This window comes from Anopheles ziemanni, chromosome X, assembly GCF_943734765.1.
Source record: "Anopheles ziemanni chromosome X, idAnoZiCoDA_A2_x.2, whole genome shotgun sequence".
In the NCBI taxonomy this organism is placed as follows: Eukaryota; Metazoa; Arthropoda; class Insecta; order Diptera; family Culicidae; genus Anopheles; species Anopheles ziemanni.
Genome location: NC_080707.1, coordinates 6909098 through 6929283, shown reverse-complemented (window position 1 = coordinate 6929283; position 20186 = coordinate 6909098). Strand labels below are relative to the sequence as shown.

General features: G+C 46.4%; 1 protein-coding gene across 1 annotated transcript; it reads right to left on the bottom strand.

Annotated features, from left to right (window-relative positions):
- Positions 1-7748: 7748 nt before the first annotated feature.
- LOC131290650 (uncharacterized) lies at positions 7749-18339 on the bottom strand. Its single transcript, XM_058319813.1, has 14 exons — positions 17684-18339; positions 16572-16685; positions 16225-16479; positions 14890-16148; positions 14727-14818; positions 13888-14142; positions 13481-13811; positions 13170-13380; positions 12555-12896; positions 11413-12489; positions 11204-11333; positions 10721-10866; positions 10269-10650; positions 7749-9270 (listed from the first exon to the last, which is right to left on the bottom strand). The coding sequence occupies exons 1-14, from the start codon at positions 17930-17932 to the stop codon at positions 7853-7855; spliced, it is 6261 nt and encodes a 2086-aa protein (XP_058175796.1). The 5' UTR covers positions 17933-18339; the 3' UTR covers positions 7749-7852.
- Between the last annotated feature and the right edge of the window lie 1847 nt (positions 18340-20186).

Sequence of the window (20186 nt, the reverse complement as noted above, 5' to 3'; positions counted from 1 at the left end):
TAATATCTTATGACAATCTTTCTCCATCTCTTCTTGATCTATTTCTTCTATCTTTATGCATCTGTCATTCTCTTCTTCTTTTTCCTTCCTTTTCTTTTACTCTCTTTCTCTCTCTCTCTCTCTCTCTCTCTTTCTCTTTTTCTCTCTCTCTCTTCCTCTTTCTTTTTTCTCTTTCTCTTTCTCTTCTACTTTCTCTTCATTTTCCACTTTCACTTCTTCTATCTCTTTCTCTTTCTCCATTTCACACTCTCCGTTTTATCTCACAAACTTCACAATGCGCATCAACCGATTCTTCGAGTCGCAATATCTTTACACTACAATGAAAAAATGTCTTTCACCAAACCACGCCTGATGAATAATATCATATGACGTATGCACCAATAAACCTTCCGACGCTGCGCGGGTGGAAAGAAATGACTTACCGTACCACTTCCTTTCGTACTCTCTTTGGGCAGGACCGGGCTCAGTCACTGTCAGTCGATGGTACCGTGGATGAGGAGGAGGAGCACCGGAGCAAGAAGACACAGGTTGAGAAGAGGAGGAAGAAGAACGATAAGGTAGAGGATGTGGAGGAGGAGGAGGAGGATGAGGAAGAGGAGGAGGAGGAGGAGGATGAGGAGGAGGACGACGATGACGAGGACGAGGATGGCGGGCGTGTGCTCGCGGGGGAGCAGGAGCACGAGGGAGACGACGAGGGCGCGAACGACACCGAGGACAACAGCTATCCGGGCGGGTCGTATCAGCAGCGGCGCTACCAACAGCTATACCAGCGGCGCTCGAGACGCAGCGCGATCAGGCGCCTCCGTGCACGTCACTCACCAACGCTAAACGATCAGCCCGGCATGCTCCATGTTGTGTCACCCGTCGCCACCGGAACCAGCACGTCCTCGGAAGACCTGGAGATGTTGGAGGAGTCGAACGGCAACGAGGTCGAGTACGCCGTACTGGTGCCGGATTCGTTCGCCGTGCTGGACGCTTCCTTCTAGCTGTAGGTTCACGTTCATCGTCACCATTTTCCTGATTTTTCCCTTCCCCGAACCGATGTGGAGTCACCACTACGCCTTGACACTAACAGCACACATACCATTGGAAGACAAAGGCTAAGGAGTAGCAACCGAGGAAAGATAAGTCGAAGATTGGGATATCAAGGGTAAGTGAGTGTGAGCGTCGAAAACAGCTAGGACACTTTGTAATGTGGTTGAATTCTCGTTCTAGTACACATATTTGTTCAGGAGATGTCAGGCCACTCCACTCCGCATGGACCTACAAGCATTCAGCAAGTTCTCATCCCAGTGGCGTATACCGTAGCCGTCTCCACGATCCCGGTATTACAATCAGATGGTAGATAACGGTTTTCGGTTGGAAACATTAAAACCCTTTGGTAAAGCACGTTAACAAATACAGAGAACCTACGGTATACGCTTTTGCTTCACTCAAGCAAACGGATATGCGGAAGTCGGACAGTCGAACGACACGAAATAACAATATCAACGGACTTATTTATATTGTGAAGACATCGGATTTTTCATTAGCCAAGTAATAGGAGAGAAGTTATTGAATACTTACATAACTGATTCAATCGAAGCAAACATTTAAAGGGACGAACTGTTCAGATAACCTGAAGATGGAACACCTTTGCTAGAGTGCGGCTATTCAAGACGGAGAGTGGGAATCCAGGCAGGCAGCAAGCGTGAGAAAATTAGTACACTTGTGCCGTGTGACACCACTCACAACCGCTCACACCAAATCACAACCATACCGTCACAACGTTTTGCTCTTAGTACTTTGTAACCGCAAAATCGATGTCAGTTCTTGAGGAAATAGGGTTGGAGAGGTGAATGATACATACTGCCAGTAGTACTTAAGAATTTGTTGATGTTCTTTCTTCTACGCGCATCCTTCAAGCAAACCAGCAGCCATCCAGGCGCCGGGTTTGTGATGCTCGAGAAAGTCTAGACACATTTAGAGCGAGAACGGAATGCAGGTTCGCACTACCAACAACACAGAACAAGTTCTACTAAACTAGCACATTGCTATTGACATAAGTTATGAAACCCAAACCTATCATCCAATTGCAAACAACCTTGGGCTACTACGCTGGGCAAGGGTCTTGCCGTGCGCTGTACGTCTCCTCTGTTCGTAGAAACAGCAGGTGCACGTCTCTATGCCCGATGCTGGAAAGTGTTTTTCACTTGTAGGGATACAGAAAACATACCCGTTCTATAAACACCGTTTTTGTACAACCACAACAACTGAACGCAACGCTGATCTGATACAGTCACTGCTGGTTGCAGTCACTTTCAGTCTCTGTTGTATCGACCTCATCTCAAGAGTCTTTTTGCATTCAGATCGGGATCGAGAAGGCTGCCGGGATGTGTTAACACTGGACGCTACAAAAGGCATTAAGTAATTCAATCAGATTGGTATATAACTTTGTTAGCCTCAGTAAGTTACAATATATAGTTTTTCTAAACCACAGTTTTACGTTACCGGGTAGAGAATCCCTTAACGTACAGACACTACCGTAGCGCGTTCGATTGTAATTTTGGCGATTTCAATAAATTCAGTCGTAGAGCAAGTAACGCACGACCACACTGTTCCATTCTGTTCAAAAGCCAGATCGGTGCCACCTTGTCTGTGCACGAAGGAACTACCACAGGGACAAGGCCTGTAACGAAATCTCCCATCAACATTCAATCTCTGTCCCAATGACCAAGATGTATCGTAAAGTATTTCTGTTTACCATCATTTAACAAATCCAGCACGAACTTTCTTAACTTAGATAACTAAGACACTCTTTCAAATAAATGTTTAAAAATTGAAAAAAAAATGAAACCGAGTAGCCTTAGTAGCCATATGCTCAGCAGAACTGGTGCAATTTTCTCTTCGAAGGAAGGAAGGATTACTTACACACGGACGGCGGAACTGCTGAGCCGATGATAGTTTTACAAAACCAACAATATTCCCCGGTCCAGGATTCATGGTATTTGGTAATTAATAAAATGGAAAAGAAAGGTAAAAGAAATAAGGAACATAGATCCATGGTAGTTGGGCAACCTAGGTGTAGGTTTGACATCACCACACAGCAAAGTCAACCGACTACGAGAGTGGAATCTTACTTGCCCTCAAGCCCTACTGATTTAGTTACATACTGAATATAGCGAAGCATGTAGCGAAGTGACACTTTCCTGAGGTTGTCTTTCATAGGTTTTATATTCCTTACAGTAATACGCGGAGTTTGAGTTTTTGTCAAATGCCTTCAGTAAAAATTTAAGTTACAACAGCAAGAAACTGTCACCAAAATGGTACCAAAAACAGTACTATCAAGATGACTTGGTGTTTTCTGGAGGAATAGAGTCATAAGCCATAAAGAATTGTTTATAACTTAGTTTTTTGTAGATAACAGTTTATGTCTTACTGCTCCGATGTTTTAAAGACATCCTTCTTCAATATTCTGATTATTTGTTTGAACATAATATAGGTTTTCAGTCTCAATGTTAGGACATTTTTATCTCGTGAATAGTAGCAGTAAGCTATTAGGGCGATAGGAAGTAGGTATGGTAGCTTGGGAGTTGGCTGCTAGGCGTAAGCTCTAGCAGAGTTAAAACTGTTCGTGTTCTAAGGTAGCACCGTTGAGCGCAGAGTTGCCGGTGAGGAGAGACGTTACAACTGAGCATTTCTTACGTCCGTTCGATGTAAGAAACGACATATATAACTTGGCTTATTTGGGATAGACAGGAACTCTGTGATATTCGACGTATCTACATTGGTAATAGAATCCTGATGCAGGCGGGTACTGACCGTGGACGATCGTGAGTGAAAGAAGGGTGAACCGTATTTTGTAACCGTGTTGTCCACTACCGAGCAACTGTTTGTCCTCGCCGGAGTGTATGGTTTTTGGTGAGTGTCTTTAGCACGCACGGGAGATCTTCCAAACAGGATCGGAGGAATCGGGCTCTGAAGCGTAAATTGAAACGGTGGTGTTACTCGTCTCGTTCGAAACGATCAAATGATGTTGTTTGTTGTGGGAACATTTGAATCGGCGTTGCCTGGCGTGGGTTGTAGCCCGCACTCTGGGAGTATTCGTCTTTTTCTATTAGAACACAGTTTAAGCAATAGTGTAGCAATAGTGTTTATTCCAGATAGATTTATTAAGTCCCGCATCTGTACTAGACAGTAAGAAAGAGGGAGAGAGGGATTTGCTTTCGTTGACCTACTTGGTAACAATTTCCCACAGGACGACCGAGAGTAAAAAGGATTGGTGATCGAGACCCTAGAAGTTCAGCAAACTTTTAGCAAAATTATGCGTTGGATTGGTATCTTTAACAGTGGCTGACAGTAGTTCATATGTTTGCTTTTTGTTTGATGTGAGTCTTGATCCAATGTTTAGAGAAGATAACAAAAGTGGATAAAAGACACATCAAGGGACCAATCTGTTGTGCCTTCACTATCCTGTACCGCGTCTCGTTTGGCTTTAACTCTCCCTTGAACACTGACCCACTGTTCGGCGCTTGCTTCGAGTGCTCTGTTTTTGGGTTCATTGCAATTGCAAAGCAGCTGCAGGTCTATTGCAGGTTAACGAGCGTGGTCTGCAGCACCGGTACCTGCACCAAACGTTCTTTGTCCCACTAGTCTAGAAGTCCACTAGTAGCAGAGCGGTGACGCGTTCACCGAAATGGATTAGTTTAAAATTTGTAAGAACAGCAAAAACCAGTAGCTACAAAAAGGTACGCACAGTTTCAATTCACCCAGCGTTGGAAGGTGTGTGTAGACCCGGCGTGGTGTAGGAAAAGTGATAACAATAAAGAGGATAGGCAACAGATTTCAATACACTGCAATTTGATACGGCCATCTTTGATTGACAGTATTGTTTTTTTCTTTTTGCTAGAACAACTGGATTTTTTGACTGATGTAAATGACAATTCTTTCTACCAAATTTGTATTGTTTTATCGAAAAAACAAAGAAGATATTACTAAGTCCATATGATGTAATGGCTGATCGTTGTTTAGTTTTACGAAGGTTGTGAAAGCAGAAACAGTGTTTTGCAAAGAGCAACACTATTGCTTCTTATGATTTTACTACCACTTGGACACAGTTGGCATTTAGTGAAACGCGGATCCCTCGTGATTTTATTGTACACATAACCTCAACGAGCGTGCCCGATCCGACTTCGCTTAATGTTTCGTTCGAAAATAAAGCCCGATATCCTATTGCGTTTCTCATTTTTCTCCAAGATGTAGTTTTTTTCTCTGTTTGGAAGGACAAGCGGTTGAAGATAAAACAAAATGCAGGAGAAAATTTTACGCATTTGACCTTTCGGGATGAAGCGATCTTCGAAGGAGCTAGTTCATCGGATTGTTTCGCTACTGGTTGATGTCAGTAAAGCTAAAAACTTACAACAAATTGACGCGTCGGAAGAAACTGTACGATCGCAACTGGTCACTTTTATATCTAGTCTCACCCGTCCAGTTGAAACTGTGGAAATCTAAACGAAGGGTAGAACAAGTTGTAACCTGATGGATACATTTCTTCAATTACTTATAATCGTACCTCAGCAAATAAACTTCTGTTTAGCAAGTTCAGAAGAAGTGATGAGAGGGACTGCATTCTCTTCCGAAATCAATGTTGAAATGAAAATGGGAATGACGGGAAGAAAATTGGCATTTAATGTGGATATGTAACTAGTTGCACCAGGTAATCATGGGCCGTAGTAGAACAAGGAAACATCTCACCCAAACAGTTTCTTGCCTTGTGCTCGAGTACTCTTGCGAGCTCGAATGATACCTCTTTCTCTCAAAACCCATGCTCTTAAAAACAAAAACTAATCAAACGCACGATGCAGGCACATGTTTTCTGAAATTGCATTTAATATCACTGATCCATTTTCTTATCAATCGCTGACGATATACCTCTTATGGTCTGTTGCACAAAAGTTCCCTACCGTAAAGCCCCTATATTTTGTCGCGGCGTCTAACAAGCGCTGTCGCGATCAAACGTAGCGAACATGCAGCTGCCCGCCCGAAGAAATCTATGTTATGTGTTTTTCGTTTTCCTGTGTCGTTCGGTTTACCATGTTTTCCTTTTCTATGTTGATTGGAAAAGAAAAACATTTCCCTCTGCTGGAGCTGCTTTTTTCCGACGATTACAACAGCAAACGCAAAACAAAAACACAAGAGAGCTTATTTCGATTGTGTATATGTTCATTTAAAAACCATAATTGCCGCACGATGAGAAAGGCAAACATGAAAGAATCCAATCTATTACCGCGCGATAATCATTAAAGTTAGCCGACAGAATGAAACGGTGTGAGTGTCTAGAGCAGTGTGTAATGCAGCATTATCGAAATGAAATAGCATTAAATTGTAACTTTATAAAAGCAATATTGAGATTAATAAAAATTATATAAAAATATATCAACACTGCCGTTACTAAAAACCTATACACGCACACGTTAACACGGGTAAACACACACACACACACACACACACACGCAAACGCACACATACACACGCACAAGTACACAAACATCGACATATACATATACACAGGGTTTTGTCTTGAAATAAGCATTCGTGCCGAACCTCGCTTTCGCTCAGTGGAAAACAACCTTTTTCCAGTGGGAGTCGGTTTTACATTCTTGCCACCCAAACCCCCTTTCTTTTGTCTTTCCACTGCGCTGCGAGTATTCAGAACGAAATCCTACCGAACAGACCTTGCATATAAGTATACATTAAATCTATAATACAACAAAGTATCAAAAAATAGCAAATATTATAGAGATGTACGCTCATTACAAAACGGTCCACAGTAGTGTTGTGCTTAATGAATCTTTTGGCGAGATTCATTCATATGAATCTTTTACCTAAGATTCATTCAGATGGATTCATGAATCTTTGCGGATTCGAATATTCAAAGCTTAATGAATTTTTCGAAACCTTAATGAATCTTCATGAATCTTTCATGGTTCTGTCATGAATCTCCCCGATTCTGTCATAGGCGTGGACAATGAGACAAAAAAAAAAAAAAAAAAAAAGGTGGTCCCTCAACCGACTTTTGGTTGGTGACTTTACATCATTTGGTGTGTCTTTGGGATTCATGAATCTCGCGGCGAAAGATTCATGAATCCCTTATAAGGCAGAGATTCATTCAGATTCATGAATCTGAATCCGATTTACACAACTCTAGTCCACAGTGTTCGGCTACGATAAGAATACAAATTTTTTCCTCGTGTGTTTTTGTTTTTCGATAATAGTTTTTAGCCTTTTCAATATTTATCACAATTTGGGCTTTGCCACCTCTTTTGCGTTGTTCGAAACGGGGGTTTTTTTTCCATTATGCTTTACCTTCAACATTAAACTGTTTCCTCTCATCCTTTACACGTGTCTTTAGAGTCTTTTCAAGTCGTTGCACAAAAGCTAAACAAAAATCTATATATGTACGTACCAAAAAAAAAAAAAAAAATACCGTGATTGCGAATCTCTCGCAAACTTTTCCCTCTTACTTGTCTATAGCTATACATCATACAACAAGCGCGTAAGCACACGCCCACACACACGCATACACACACACACATATTCGGACATACTCTAGTAATATTATTTCATCAAAAAGTTTTCCGTGTACCATCAACGGATGTACCGGCGATCGGATGTGAGGACGACGCCGAAGGCAACTCGGAAGACAGATTGAGGAGCGCTTAATGTTGCTGTTGCCTGGGAGGATTCTGTTGCCGTGTGTGTGTGTGTGTGTGTGTATGTGTTTTTGTGAATATATCAAGTTATCCAGTGGAAGGATATCCACCTGGTCAATCGCAATTGGAGACTCGTTTCGAATGAAATCGCTGAACCGGTTTTAGGTGCGCCGTAGTGGGCAACAACCCTGCCCGGCGTAGTACTGATGGTGGTGGTGGTGATAGTCCTGCGTGTTGATTTTGTTCGACAGATAGTCGTGCGTCCCGCCGACGGTGTGCCGCCGTCGAATCGAGCGACTTCCGGCGTGGCGTCGTTGTCGTCCGCCACCTACGTTGCCACCAGCCGCTGCGGTTTGCCCAGCTCCACCTCCAGCAGCTCCGGAATGACAGGCAGCTACGACCATGTGCGGACAGCTCGATTCGCCGCCGCAGTTCGCGCTTACGTACTTGCCGCCCCGTTCGAGCAGGCAGCCGGCTGCCGAACCTCCTCCTCCTCCTCCTCCTGCCGGTGCACCGGCTCCGGCATTGCCAACGTGCGAGTCCAACAGCAGCCGCCGTCGGTTGATGTTCTTGTCCGTTTTCTCGTCCTTCGTGAGCGAGAGGCGGGCCCGGAGACTGCTTATCCCCGCCGCTGGTGCCGCCGCCGCCGCCGCCACCGTCGGGCTGTTTTGATTGAAGCAGTTCGTCACGTTGTTGTTGTTCGCCGTCGGAAGTTGCTGCTGCGACTGCGGTGGCTGCTGCTGCGTCCAGTAGTGCAGTGGTGGCCCGGGATGGGGATGTGCATGCGCGATTTGCAACGGGCCGCTGGCGGCGCCTCCGCCACCCTGCTGCAACAAGCAACAACAATCGACGGCCTTCGGTGACTTGTAGTTAAGCGACAGCGAGCGGTTCAGGTTGAACTTGCGCTCGAGGTTGTTCGCCTTGCGCTCGAGCTGCGTGAGGATGCGGTTCATCTTCTTCAGCACCTCCGTGTCGATGCGGTACGTGGTGGCGGTGAGCTTCTCGTGCGGGTTGCTCGTCGTCGACGAGTCGGTCTCGTCCGAGCTCAGCACCATATTACTCCGGCCGACTCCCACCAGCTCGCTGGCCGCATCGTCTTCGTGCGCCGTCGTGTCGCCATGGTCGCCCCCCGCACCAACCACCAACGCATCCGTCTCGTTAACCAGCGTCAGACAACTGTCGTTTGTACTCGAATGTGTGCTGCTGCCTGCCTCGCAGCCCAACCCCGCACTCGATGCCTTCTTCAGCGGCACATCCTCGCCGCTGTGCGCCATCAGCATGCCCGAACCCGCACCCTTGCCCGACTGGCGCAGCGGTTTCGAGCGACTCTGCACCAACGGTCGCTCGGGCGACTCGTCAGCGTACGGGATGTTTTCGCCGAGCGTCAGTGGCCGTGCCGTCCGACCCATGTGATACTGCTGGTGCAGTGAATGACGGACGTTGCCACTACCAACGCTGCTCAAGTCCCCTTCACTGCACTCCAGCGCCAGATCGCGGTCCGAGTCATCGATGGAAGAGTTCCGCAACGAGCGCAACTTGTTGTCCAATGCGATGGTTACCGTTTTCAGCGACATATCACCTGCAAAGGAAAACAACACTACAATTAGAAGCCGTCGCCATCAAATCTGCCGTGCGTAAAATAGTAACCAAACGTATAAGACTCAAGTGATTGTATTATTATGTTTGATATGCAACACTCTAATAAGATCTTTTCGCCCTATCCCATCCACAACCTATCCTTTCATTTACTCTATCTGGAACTGAATATATTTTTCGAATAATTCGTACCACTAAGCAGAGGCGGATTAAGAGTTCCAGAGGCCCCAAGCAGTTAAAAGTTGAAGACCCTTGAAAATGTACATTACACTCAACGTTCTTGATATTTAAAAAAATTACAAAATTTCAACTACACTACAAACTTAAATTTTCCTTAATATTATCTTAAATTATAAAAGCCAAAAGCCTTATTCTCAAACCCATATTTAATGCGAAACCATCTTTGCGAACTCTCCAAGAGATTAATTTTTCACGAATAGTATTTACTGCGCACAAAATTGACGAGTAGTCTAATTTTTTTCTTACTTATCTAATTAGTTATTGTGTCTTTAATCACTGCCATAGCTATCATTTTTGGATAACTAGCTGTTATTAATTCTAAAAAGTGTTTGTCCCATAAGTAAATGAAAATGCAACATAAAAAATAAAGTAAGTACGAGTTTCACTTAGTTTACTTATCCTTTGATCCGCCTCTGCCACTAAGTAATATATTTTGCCGTCTCTAGCAAACAAAAACTACGCTAAAACAATAAAAGATAATTTTGGCACTTTCTAAAGTTGAAACATGTAATTGAAACATATGAAATTAAAGCAGGAAACTAGAAATATCAAAATTCACTTTTGAAATTAATTGGAAGAAGTATATTACCCCTATATTACTTATAACCCGGTTTGGAACTAAATTTCGCTAGCTGGGATAAATTTTTCGATCATATTTGGTTAAATATATGCTATGGCACAACAATAACAAGGATGAACTTAAGGTACTTCATAGAGCAGACAAATAGTATTAGCACTTACCATTATCCGCAAAGGTACTGTCGTTGGAGTCGTCCTCGGACGAACGGCTCGACACAGCAGACGCATCGTCGTTGCTCTGGGCGCTATGATGCCGACTGCTGTGGTAGTAGTGATGATGATGGTGATGGTGGTGATGCAGCTGTAACAGATTTTCCTCCTTCTTCGTCAGCCGATGGCGGTGCTGCTGGCCACGGTCCACCAGATCCTTGGCGGGAAGGGCGTCCGCGCACGGGCCGGTCGAGCCCGTTTTCACCAGCAGCACGGTGGAATCTTCATCCATCTGCTTGCCGTCACTGCTCAGGCTGCCGGCCGTCGCCCTGGTCTTTTGTATGTCAATGCAGCGTCGTGTAATCCGCATCGTTTGCTCTTTCGACTCGGCCGACTGTGGGTGACGGTAGATAGGAATGATTTAATCGACGTTATGAGATGACTCCAAGCACCCAATGGCTTACCATCGTGCTGTCGAGGGATAGCGTATCCGGGGTGGTCGAAGACATGGTACTCTTGCGCTGTGCCGAACGACGAATCTTCCTATTTGCTGCCTGCACGATGTTTGCCACAAATCCGGAGCTACTCTCTTTCGAGGATTCTTTGAGTGCTACAATTTACAAAAAGAATAATATGGTTATGTAGAAAGTTGAAGGACAAATTTCAATTCTCCTAACACATTATACAAAAAGTTTAACAGGAATTACACGGACACTAATTTATATCATCAAGAAAAGAAAAGCTCAGGAGACAAATCCGGAGCTACTCTCTTTCGAGGATTCTTTGAGTGCTACAATTTACAAAACGAATAACATGGTTATGTAGAAAGTTGAGGGACAAATTTCAATTCTCCTAATACATCATACAAAAAGTTTAACAGGAATTACAGGGCACTAATTTGTAACATCAAGAAAAGATGCTCAGCGAAACTGGATGAAACAACTTACGCTCGATTTTCGAAACGTTATCCAGCAGCAGCGAAGTTGATGGATCCTCAACACCGGAGTCGACAACGGTCGCGTCGATAATCTTTTCCTCCACGCTCGGTAGTGGGCCATCTTCGAAGAAGTATTGATACTGTGAAGCACAAAAACACATTCGAATCGGTAATTGCATATTGCTCGACATGCGGCGGCCGAAAAAGATTTGTACGTACGTAATTGATAAGCACTTCCACGATCTGGCACTGGTGTCGCATGTCCTTGACGGCGGTTTCGAGTGACTCGTTCGCGGAGCGGACCACCGACGGGCCGAACACGATCGCCAGGTTGCGAGGGTCCATCAGGTTAACCTCGCTGTTGGTGCTGACGCGATAGAGATGGCGCATCAGGTGCTTGAGCGTTTCGTAGTTCATCGGCGGTATGCGCCGTAGCAGCTGCCTGAGCTCGATCAGACGCCGTGCGCCACTCAGCTTGTCCGCGGCGATGAACCCACCGTAGAGCTCCTTCGGTAGCAGGGGCTCGGGCAGGTTGCGGATGAACGACTTGAGCAGCGACGACACCACGTTCACGTCGTCCCAGCGCGGATCGGACAGTGTCGCTTCGTCCAGCCCGCGGTTGATCGTTTCGGTTAGCTGCGTGATGGCGGCGGTGTTGCCGGGTATACGGTAGATGCCGACCACGCTCAACCCCTTCGACTCGACGATGCCGGTGCACTTGGTTAGCACGAGCGGCACGTACGGGTCGTCCTCCGACACCGGGCAGAACTGCAGCGGCACATTGATGGACGCACCCTCGGGGAACACCATCAGGTCGGCAGAATGACCCGATCCGCCCGATTCCGACGGCTGACCTTGCATCTTGCGGAACTGACGCGCGACGATACCCTTCCACGTCTTGGACTTGGGCGAGCTGCCCTCGCGGTCCGAGTTTTCTTTCCCGCTGCCGAAATGCTGATGGTGCTGATGGATCATCAGTTGATTGGTGGGATGTTGATTGATTTGATATTGACTCGATGGAATCGCCACCTGCCGGCTGCCGGCTATGCTGGCTTCCATCGGCGCTGGCTCTCGACCCGTCGATGAGCTCGAGTTGAGTTGTGGCGTTTTTCGAGTTTTCGTAACGGGCGACTGACCCGACGGCGACCGCGAACCGAGTGCATACTTTCGATGCGATTTTGTCGACAGAATTGGCGAGTAGTCGTCGCCACTGGCACCACTGTGCACCTGCACGCTGGTTTGCGCCGCGACCCGTTGCGGTTCCGCTTGCTGTCCTCCCAGATTGCTCACGTAATCCTGTAGAAATGGTACATCAATGTGTCATTAGGAGCTAGTCAAATACGAGCCCTTGCTCTACTTACGCCTCCCGGCAGCTGATTTGCTCCGCTATCCTCTCCACCGTCCGCACAACAAACACTGCGCAGCACCTCCATCCACTGCTGCATATCCGCGTAGCTGTCCGCCTGCAGTAGCAGTTCACGCGCCGAACCGGGCAACGCCCCTCCGAGGGAGGCCAAACCGGACGCGCCTTGCTGCATACGGTACTCCTCGGTTTGACGCGCTCCGGCGGAGGACGGTTCCGCCGGATAGTAAGCGCCGCCGCCCAGCGTAGCCAACTTGAAAACGTTCTTTCGCTTCGTGTAGTTTCCTTCCGTAACACGGAAGTTCGTGAGATCGATAGTACCACATGGTTCAGGAGTATGCTGCGGAAAGAGGTAGAGCAACGAGCAACAAACAATGCAATCAATGATAAGGGGCAAGATAATATACATTTGAAGCGAAATATGGTATACGTATGGAGGCTTTTATTGAAACACAAATAAAAAACAATGTGTGTAAAAATCAATACAGCACAAGGCATATCATGCTCCACCAATGTTTGTGAACGATACACATTAATGACAACATGAACTTTTCGCTTCAAAGTACTCGTTTTTTTAAATATCATCATACTACGGTGCTGTAAAATCACTTACCTGTGTTGAAATCTTTCCATCACGCACGTGGGTCATCTTCAAGCGGTTGCCGCGCAACTCGGCGTGCACCGAGCGCCAGCTGCGATCGGCCGACCGTTTGCCGTCGATAAGCGTCACCTTGACGTTCAGCTCCCCTTCCCGGAGCAACGGAGCCGTACTGTCGGCCTGACTGTCCCGGAAATGCGCCAACGCCTTCGACTTGGCACAATGGCTGTTTGGGTGCAGCAGTTGGTGGAATGTGCAAAAAAGAGACGGTCAAACGTAACATTAGTAAATGAAAAATGTCCCTGAAGCTGAATAATATAGCTCACCTCTTTAGCTGTACCGATTGCACGAACGCTGACGACTTAACCTTCCCAGCCGTCAACAACCCGTCCCCGTCGATAGCGGATGTTTCCTGCTGCGGCGGGCCGGACACCGACGCGCCCAAGGCCTCACTCATCGCGCTCTCACCGGTGGTGGTGGTGGTGTCCTCCGATGGTTCCGAGCTGCCCAGCACCGCGTCGCTTTCGATCAGGTGGAATAGATTTTCGCGAGCCGTCGCTCGAAGGTAGGAAATGCGCCGCACCTTGCGATCATCCTTCCCGACCATCAGCGAGTGCTGTTGCTTCGGGCGCATGATGACCGCCGCGGTCGATGTTTCTGTTTAGATTAAAATAAAATTGACAAACTGAAAACTCCATTCCTAAGGCAAACTAGGTATGCTGCGTTGCCTTACCGTTGCCCGTCCGATTGTTTTCAGCCAGTACGGCACCCGATTGCGGGCTTGACCCATGGCTAACAGTCGCTTCGGCTGCGTCCTGGCACTGCTCATCCAGCGGCTTCGTGTTATCTTCATTGAACGGATTCATTGGAGGAAACGATGCCCTGCCGAACGCCTTCTGCGTGGCATTTGGTTCGTCGGAAAGCGAGCGCATCCGAACCGGCGTACGTTGCGACTCGGAGTCGGAACTAACCGAACGTTGCTTGTCTTCTGCAAAAGGAAATAATACAATTAACATTTTATTGAACCATTAAACAGCTTGCAAGGGAATTATATCTCTTCTTTCTTCTTCTATCGAGCAGTTTTTCGTAAAGAGTGCCAAAAGGTTGAAATTAAAATATACGTGTTATCTTAAACGTTTTGTACCATACATGAAAAGTTATGTGTTTTGGTTAGTATTATACATAGTACAATGTATTAAATAAGCACACTTTCATTTTACTACAATGGTGTTTAATTCTACCAAATAACAATCTTTGAAGTCGTTTTCATCCAAGAAAATCGAAGTCAATAATCTGATAAAAGATATTAAAGTTATCTTAAACATTCTTACGTTACGTTAAAATAACGTTACGTGTCTTCACTTATGTTAACCAGAGTGTTAAAATGGATTGAATAAGCAAACTTTCATTTTACTGCAATAATTTTTTTAAACCCACCAATTAATAAGCATTGGAAACGTTTTCAACAGAGAAGCCCGAAATTAGGTGAACGTTAGTTGTATTGAAAGTTGTCAGTCAAGGTTTAATATGATTGCAATTGCATCAAAATGAGTGTTTAATGTTTTAACCCACCCGTTGACATACGCCGACTGGTGCTTTCGGCTTTCAGTTCGAACTCCTTCCGCCGGACGGCGACATTCGGCACCACCTGTTTGGTGTTGATTCTGGAGAGAGAGTACGTAAACGTTAGTTAATTCACTACTCGCTACCTAAACTCAACACTACACCAACTTACCTGCTCAGTTCGCTCTTGTACAGATTCATCCGGTCGAATCCCTCGGGTGAGAGTGCCCGGCCCGATTCGAATAGCTTCGTTTTTTCCGACACACCGTGCATGGCGGCGTGCGACGGGAGGGGCAGGCTGGCCACACTGAACGTGCCCACAATTGGTGGTGGGCGGGGCGGTGGTGCCGGTGATGCGACAGCGACGGTAAGCGACGGTGGGGCCGATTTTGGTGCGGCTTGCACCATCGTTTCGGCAGGGGAGCCGATAAAGAACTGCTCCCGGATCGAGGATAGCTGCGACACGTGGGTGCGCGTGGAAGCGGATAAGTTTTCGCCGCCTCTCGGTGGCGTTGCCTGAAAACTGGCACCGGCGGACAACGGCACGATGGAAGACTCGGGGGCGGCCTTACCACCGGTGGGATCTGCGTTGCCGGGAGCCGCGGGAGTTGATTGTTCCTGCGGTTGTTCGAGGGACAGATGGGCCGCGGTCGGTGGCCACACCAGTTTGTTGAAACGATTTGGGCGTCCGTAGAACTCACGGTGCTGCGCTATGTCTTGACCATCGTTCGTCGGGACCCCCGCCATCCCTTGCTGCATCACACCTCGATCGAAGGCAGCAACCAACGGGCGTCGTAAGAACTCTTCCTTCTGCTCGAGACTCTTACGCAGCCGGGACATTCGGATACTGTCGCTCTGTCCGCAAGGCGTGGCGTACTCATCCTCCACCATCGCGTTGTTCCCGGGCAGAACCATCGGCGAAGAACCGTTACCGTACGGCTTGCAGTCCTTCTCGTGTACGGTTATTTTCTCTAGATACTGATGTGGCTGGTGTTTAAGATGCTGGTGTATGTGTGAATACTGCTGTTGCTTGCTGAGAAGCTGCTCCATCGCGAATCCCGGAGCTGTCGCCGCCACCCCCTTCGAGCCGTTCGCCTTCAGCATCGCCTGCTGCGGGCTCTGCTGCTGCGTCGTGGATGGCTTGTTGAGACGGTTTGCCATTATCTTTGGTACTTCATCGTAGATGGCAGTTTTCTTGCTGGATGATATCCCGGCACCCGCTTCCACCACGTTTTCCACCACTATCTCCTGCAGCGTGCTGTACAACGATTCCTGCTTCTTCTGTGCGCTGGCCATCGCCAGCAGATGCGGCGGGTGGTACGGTTGAGGAGGCGTTTCTTGTTGCGCCGACACCGGCACCTTCGCAGCGGACACGGCCTGCGGCTGCGGACGCTGATTCGTTTCCGGGTTGTAGGCGGTTTCACTGAAGAACTGTAAAAAAAGCAACACGAAACCGCGAATCAGCATTTATATCAAGCATTCGAGCAGGTAGCTTTGTCGAACATACCGTTTGCAGGATATCGTAGTTTCTCGGCACCACCTGCAGAGTGAGCGTTTTTGGCGTTTGCTGGATGGTGGCCACCACTTGCGAGTACGGTATGGCGGCGACCGTTAGCCCGTTGACGGCCAGCAGCCGATCGCCCTCCTGCAAGCCGGCCCGGTGGGCGGCCGAGTTGGGGTGCACCTTCTTCACGAACACCGTATCCATGGGCTGGGCAAAGTTGAGCATCCCTACCGCCGCCAGCGGATTGACGACCGGATCCTGAAGCGAAAGGGGGGAGGGGGTGAGCAATTAATATTCGCACACGCGTTCCGTCAGTTGCTGGCGTAACAAACAAGGCCGGCAATACTTACCGTCACCGAATCCGGCGGGTACACGATGAAATGGCGAAGCGTGAAGCCAAAATCACCATTGTGTCGATGAAGTACGACGTTTCTCGGCCCGGCCAGTACTCCCGGCGCGACAATCTATGGAGCGTATAGCAATCGAAACATTTTACTTTTTGTGTGCTTGCAATGATTAAATCAATTAACTGAAATGCGGAACCGTCCTTCGAACGTGGTCGAATACTCTTTTTGGTTATTTCCTCAAAAACGCCTTCGGAGCAACAACTTACTTGCATTAGATTGTGAAAAATGTTTTCCATTGAGAGCACCTCACGAACTTCTAGCACATTTTCCGTGCTTGTTCCATAATTCTTAAAGCATTCGCCGACCATTCGAGACCATCTACTATCGCTACGTTTCATCTCGTAGGATAAAATTGAGCAAGATAACAGCGGCGTACTGCTTGAGCAAAGCCGACATGGCAAACAATCGTCACTTGGTGTGACTTTCAAAGTGAATTACAATTATGACGGAATAATTTATTAGCGCACAAAGTAGCACAACAGGGTATGGAAGTTGTCCTTGCTAGTTTCACAGAAAAATATTGTACTTTCAAGTTTCATGCCGACAAAGCAAATATAAACATCAATTTATTAAGAAAAAAAACGTGTTGCGCTGGGATTCGTTTAGCTACTTTTACTAATATCAACTATTTTTTTAATCCTCTAAAAACCTTTGCATGCAGATGCGGAATCAGAAAGTGTCTGTGCATCATGCTCAAATATGTTATGAGCATATATGGTAAAACTTTTTTGTTGTGGATGTTTTTTCAAATGGAATGGGACATATTTCGACATGCAAACAAATTTCCAATCCCTTCACGATCTACCCCACGACGCACGTCCAAGGGTTCAATCTATGTTTGAACAGTGATATTTCTCAACAGACCAATGCACTGTATGTTTCATATGCAAACGTAATGGTCGGTCAATGATATGGAAGTGAGGGAAAGGGGGTGGTGGCGGCCGTACGCGTGCATTCCACAACCATAGATGATATATTTATGTAAATGACAATATTCGAATATAGGTTTCGAGTTGTCGCTTATTTTTTTTTTTTTCTTGCGTCGTTTTGCTTACCTTATTGGCCGGCTTTGATACGCAGGCTTGCTGAACACCGGATGGACGCACGTATGCGTTGCTGCTGTGCGGGTGTGAAATCGATGGGGTCGGCTCGACCGGCAACGGTTGTATCGCGATGTTATGCATGATGATATCATTGGAGCGAGGATGGGCGTCGGGCGAATTGACGACAAATGCGCCGCCCGACGGTGCAATACCAGCAGGGACTTTCTCTGCCATTTTGTTGCGAAGGCTTTGGTTACGCATGTAGGGATGTGGGTACGTCGAACGTTCGATGAGAGCAAGCCAAAAACGTACGCTACCAGCGGTTTCGGCTCGTCATACCCGAAGCTGTCGATTTGAGCAGCACTTGGACGCACCCAAGTGTCAAATCAACGTCCGATAATGTGCACATGCTTTCGGACATGCCGAAATTAGCAAATGAAACATGGAACGAAGCTAAGAGAAAGCAAACACAACCCAATTCGTTCCAAGCAGCGGAGAATACAACTGTCCTTACTCGCTAGTCTTGTCTTTCCCGTGGATGGTACATATGGTAGCTGTTTTTTCAGCTGCTGCTCCTCCAAATGTGCACTTCGCAACGTTTATCGTAACATAGTCAAGAAAACTTGCCGAATGCTGCAAGTGTTTTACCGTCGTATAATATGGTAAAGATGCAGTAACCTAAAATGGGAAGAATATGGCAAATGGATAATGAAAATGGTATATAGTTGGTATGGTAGCGATGATTGGGATGTTATCGATGAAAACCGATAGATCGCGAAATGATGATTGCGAATGTTGTTACATTTATTTAAATGCCTAAGCGTCGTAACTTACGAATAAGGAGGAACTATGCCTCTTTACTCCATCAAATTTTCTGATCAATTTGATTTGGAACTGTACCAAGACCGAGTACTATAATAACTATAATGTCTTGATCAATTGCTAAAATTGGTACAATAAAATGCAGCAACATATTTAACGTTATAACTATCAAGCATAGAACAAATGCATTTTTAATTTTCCACATCATTGTGCGGTTTGAAAATCATTTGTAATCAGTCGAATGTGTTGAAATGATCGAGCTGTGCAGTTTTATCGGAGAAAATAAATTATGTACGGTCCAATTTCCACATAACCAACAGCAAAACCGGAGGACGTAACCCACTCCTCCCCCTCCCCCTTGCCCACCAACCCTTCATGAAACTAATGAAACCAGCAAACTGGAAACCATTGAGACGAATCAAACGTTGCTACGAATTCGATTCGGTTTCTACCGAGTCCGGGTTATGTTGATTGGAAGTTCGCGCTGCAGTTGCTGAGCAAAACATAACTTTTTGTTATGAGAATAGCTGATTTTCATCATCCGTTACATTTTACTACATTCTGTTTTTTTCCGTGCTGTTCAGCCTGCTTCACAAGCACTACCGTATATGTATGTCGGTACACGATGTGCAGCAGCTTTCCCATCGCCAACCTTGGCGGAACGATGGAAAGGGACGCGGCACGCAGTGAGCAAAAATAAGCTAGCTAGTTGCAGTTAATAACTACAATCTCGACCTCTTTTACTGAGGCTGAGGATTCATTCCACGGAGTTGCAGTGTTTATTCGTTGCCAGCATCAGTATTCTCATAAGCATAAGCAAATCTGCAGTTGATAGTATTGATGGAAGATCCAAAAACGTAATCCAAATACTGGGATCACACGCACACGCACACACAATCACACGTACACACACACACACGCGCGCGCGCAAAATTTTTCACGATTGGTGCATCATAAATAATAAAAAAGAACCTCAATCATTCAGGCTGAAATGAACACAGTTTTCTACACGCTGGGTTATCCAGTATCTGAACGAGAACAACGTTTGTGCGGCCCCGTACCAATTCGTATATCACACTGGAGATGCAAAAGTAGGAATCACAACCAAAATGGAGTGCGGTAGCTGGAACCATGCACTCGGAAAATGGATGCCTCTGACACACGGTTTCCACACAGAACGAAGCGGCTCTCGATTGGAATTATTTTAGCACGGCTAGCGCTCAACAGTACAGGCAACGGTAAGTAACAATCATAACAATCGGACAAGCAACGCACACGTAAATGATCGCACAACATACGCCGTGAAAGGGAGCATAATTGCTCGTGCACCACTTACCAACAAAGTCAGGTGAATGTACCTTTCTCTTTGCACAAAAGCATTGCTGGAGCGGTATATTTTCACACATTATCACGAACGAACCGATCGAGGGCGGTGTAATAAATAACAATACATGCTGTTGACAATTATTCTTAACTAAAGAAGGAAATAACCCGTTAGTACGAGCGAAGCCTTGACACGTATCTTCTAGCCACCATTTGGCATCGAACTGAATCTGACGGATGTGTTGTGCGAGCTATACCGTAGGGTCCGTGGGACGATTTTCTTTCTGCTGAATGTTGACACAACACTGTTGCCGTCGCTCAATCGGAATTTGACATTGAATTCGGCCGAAATTATATGAAAATAGCAAAT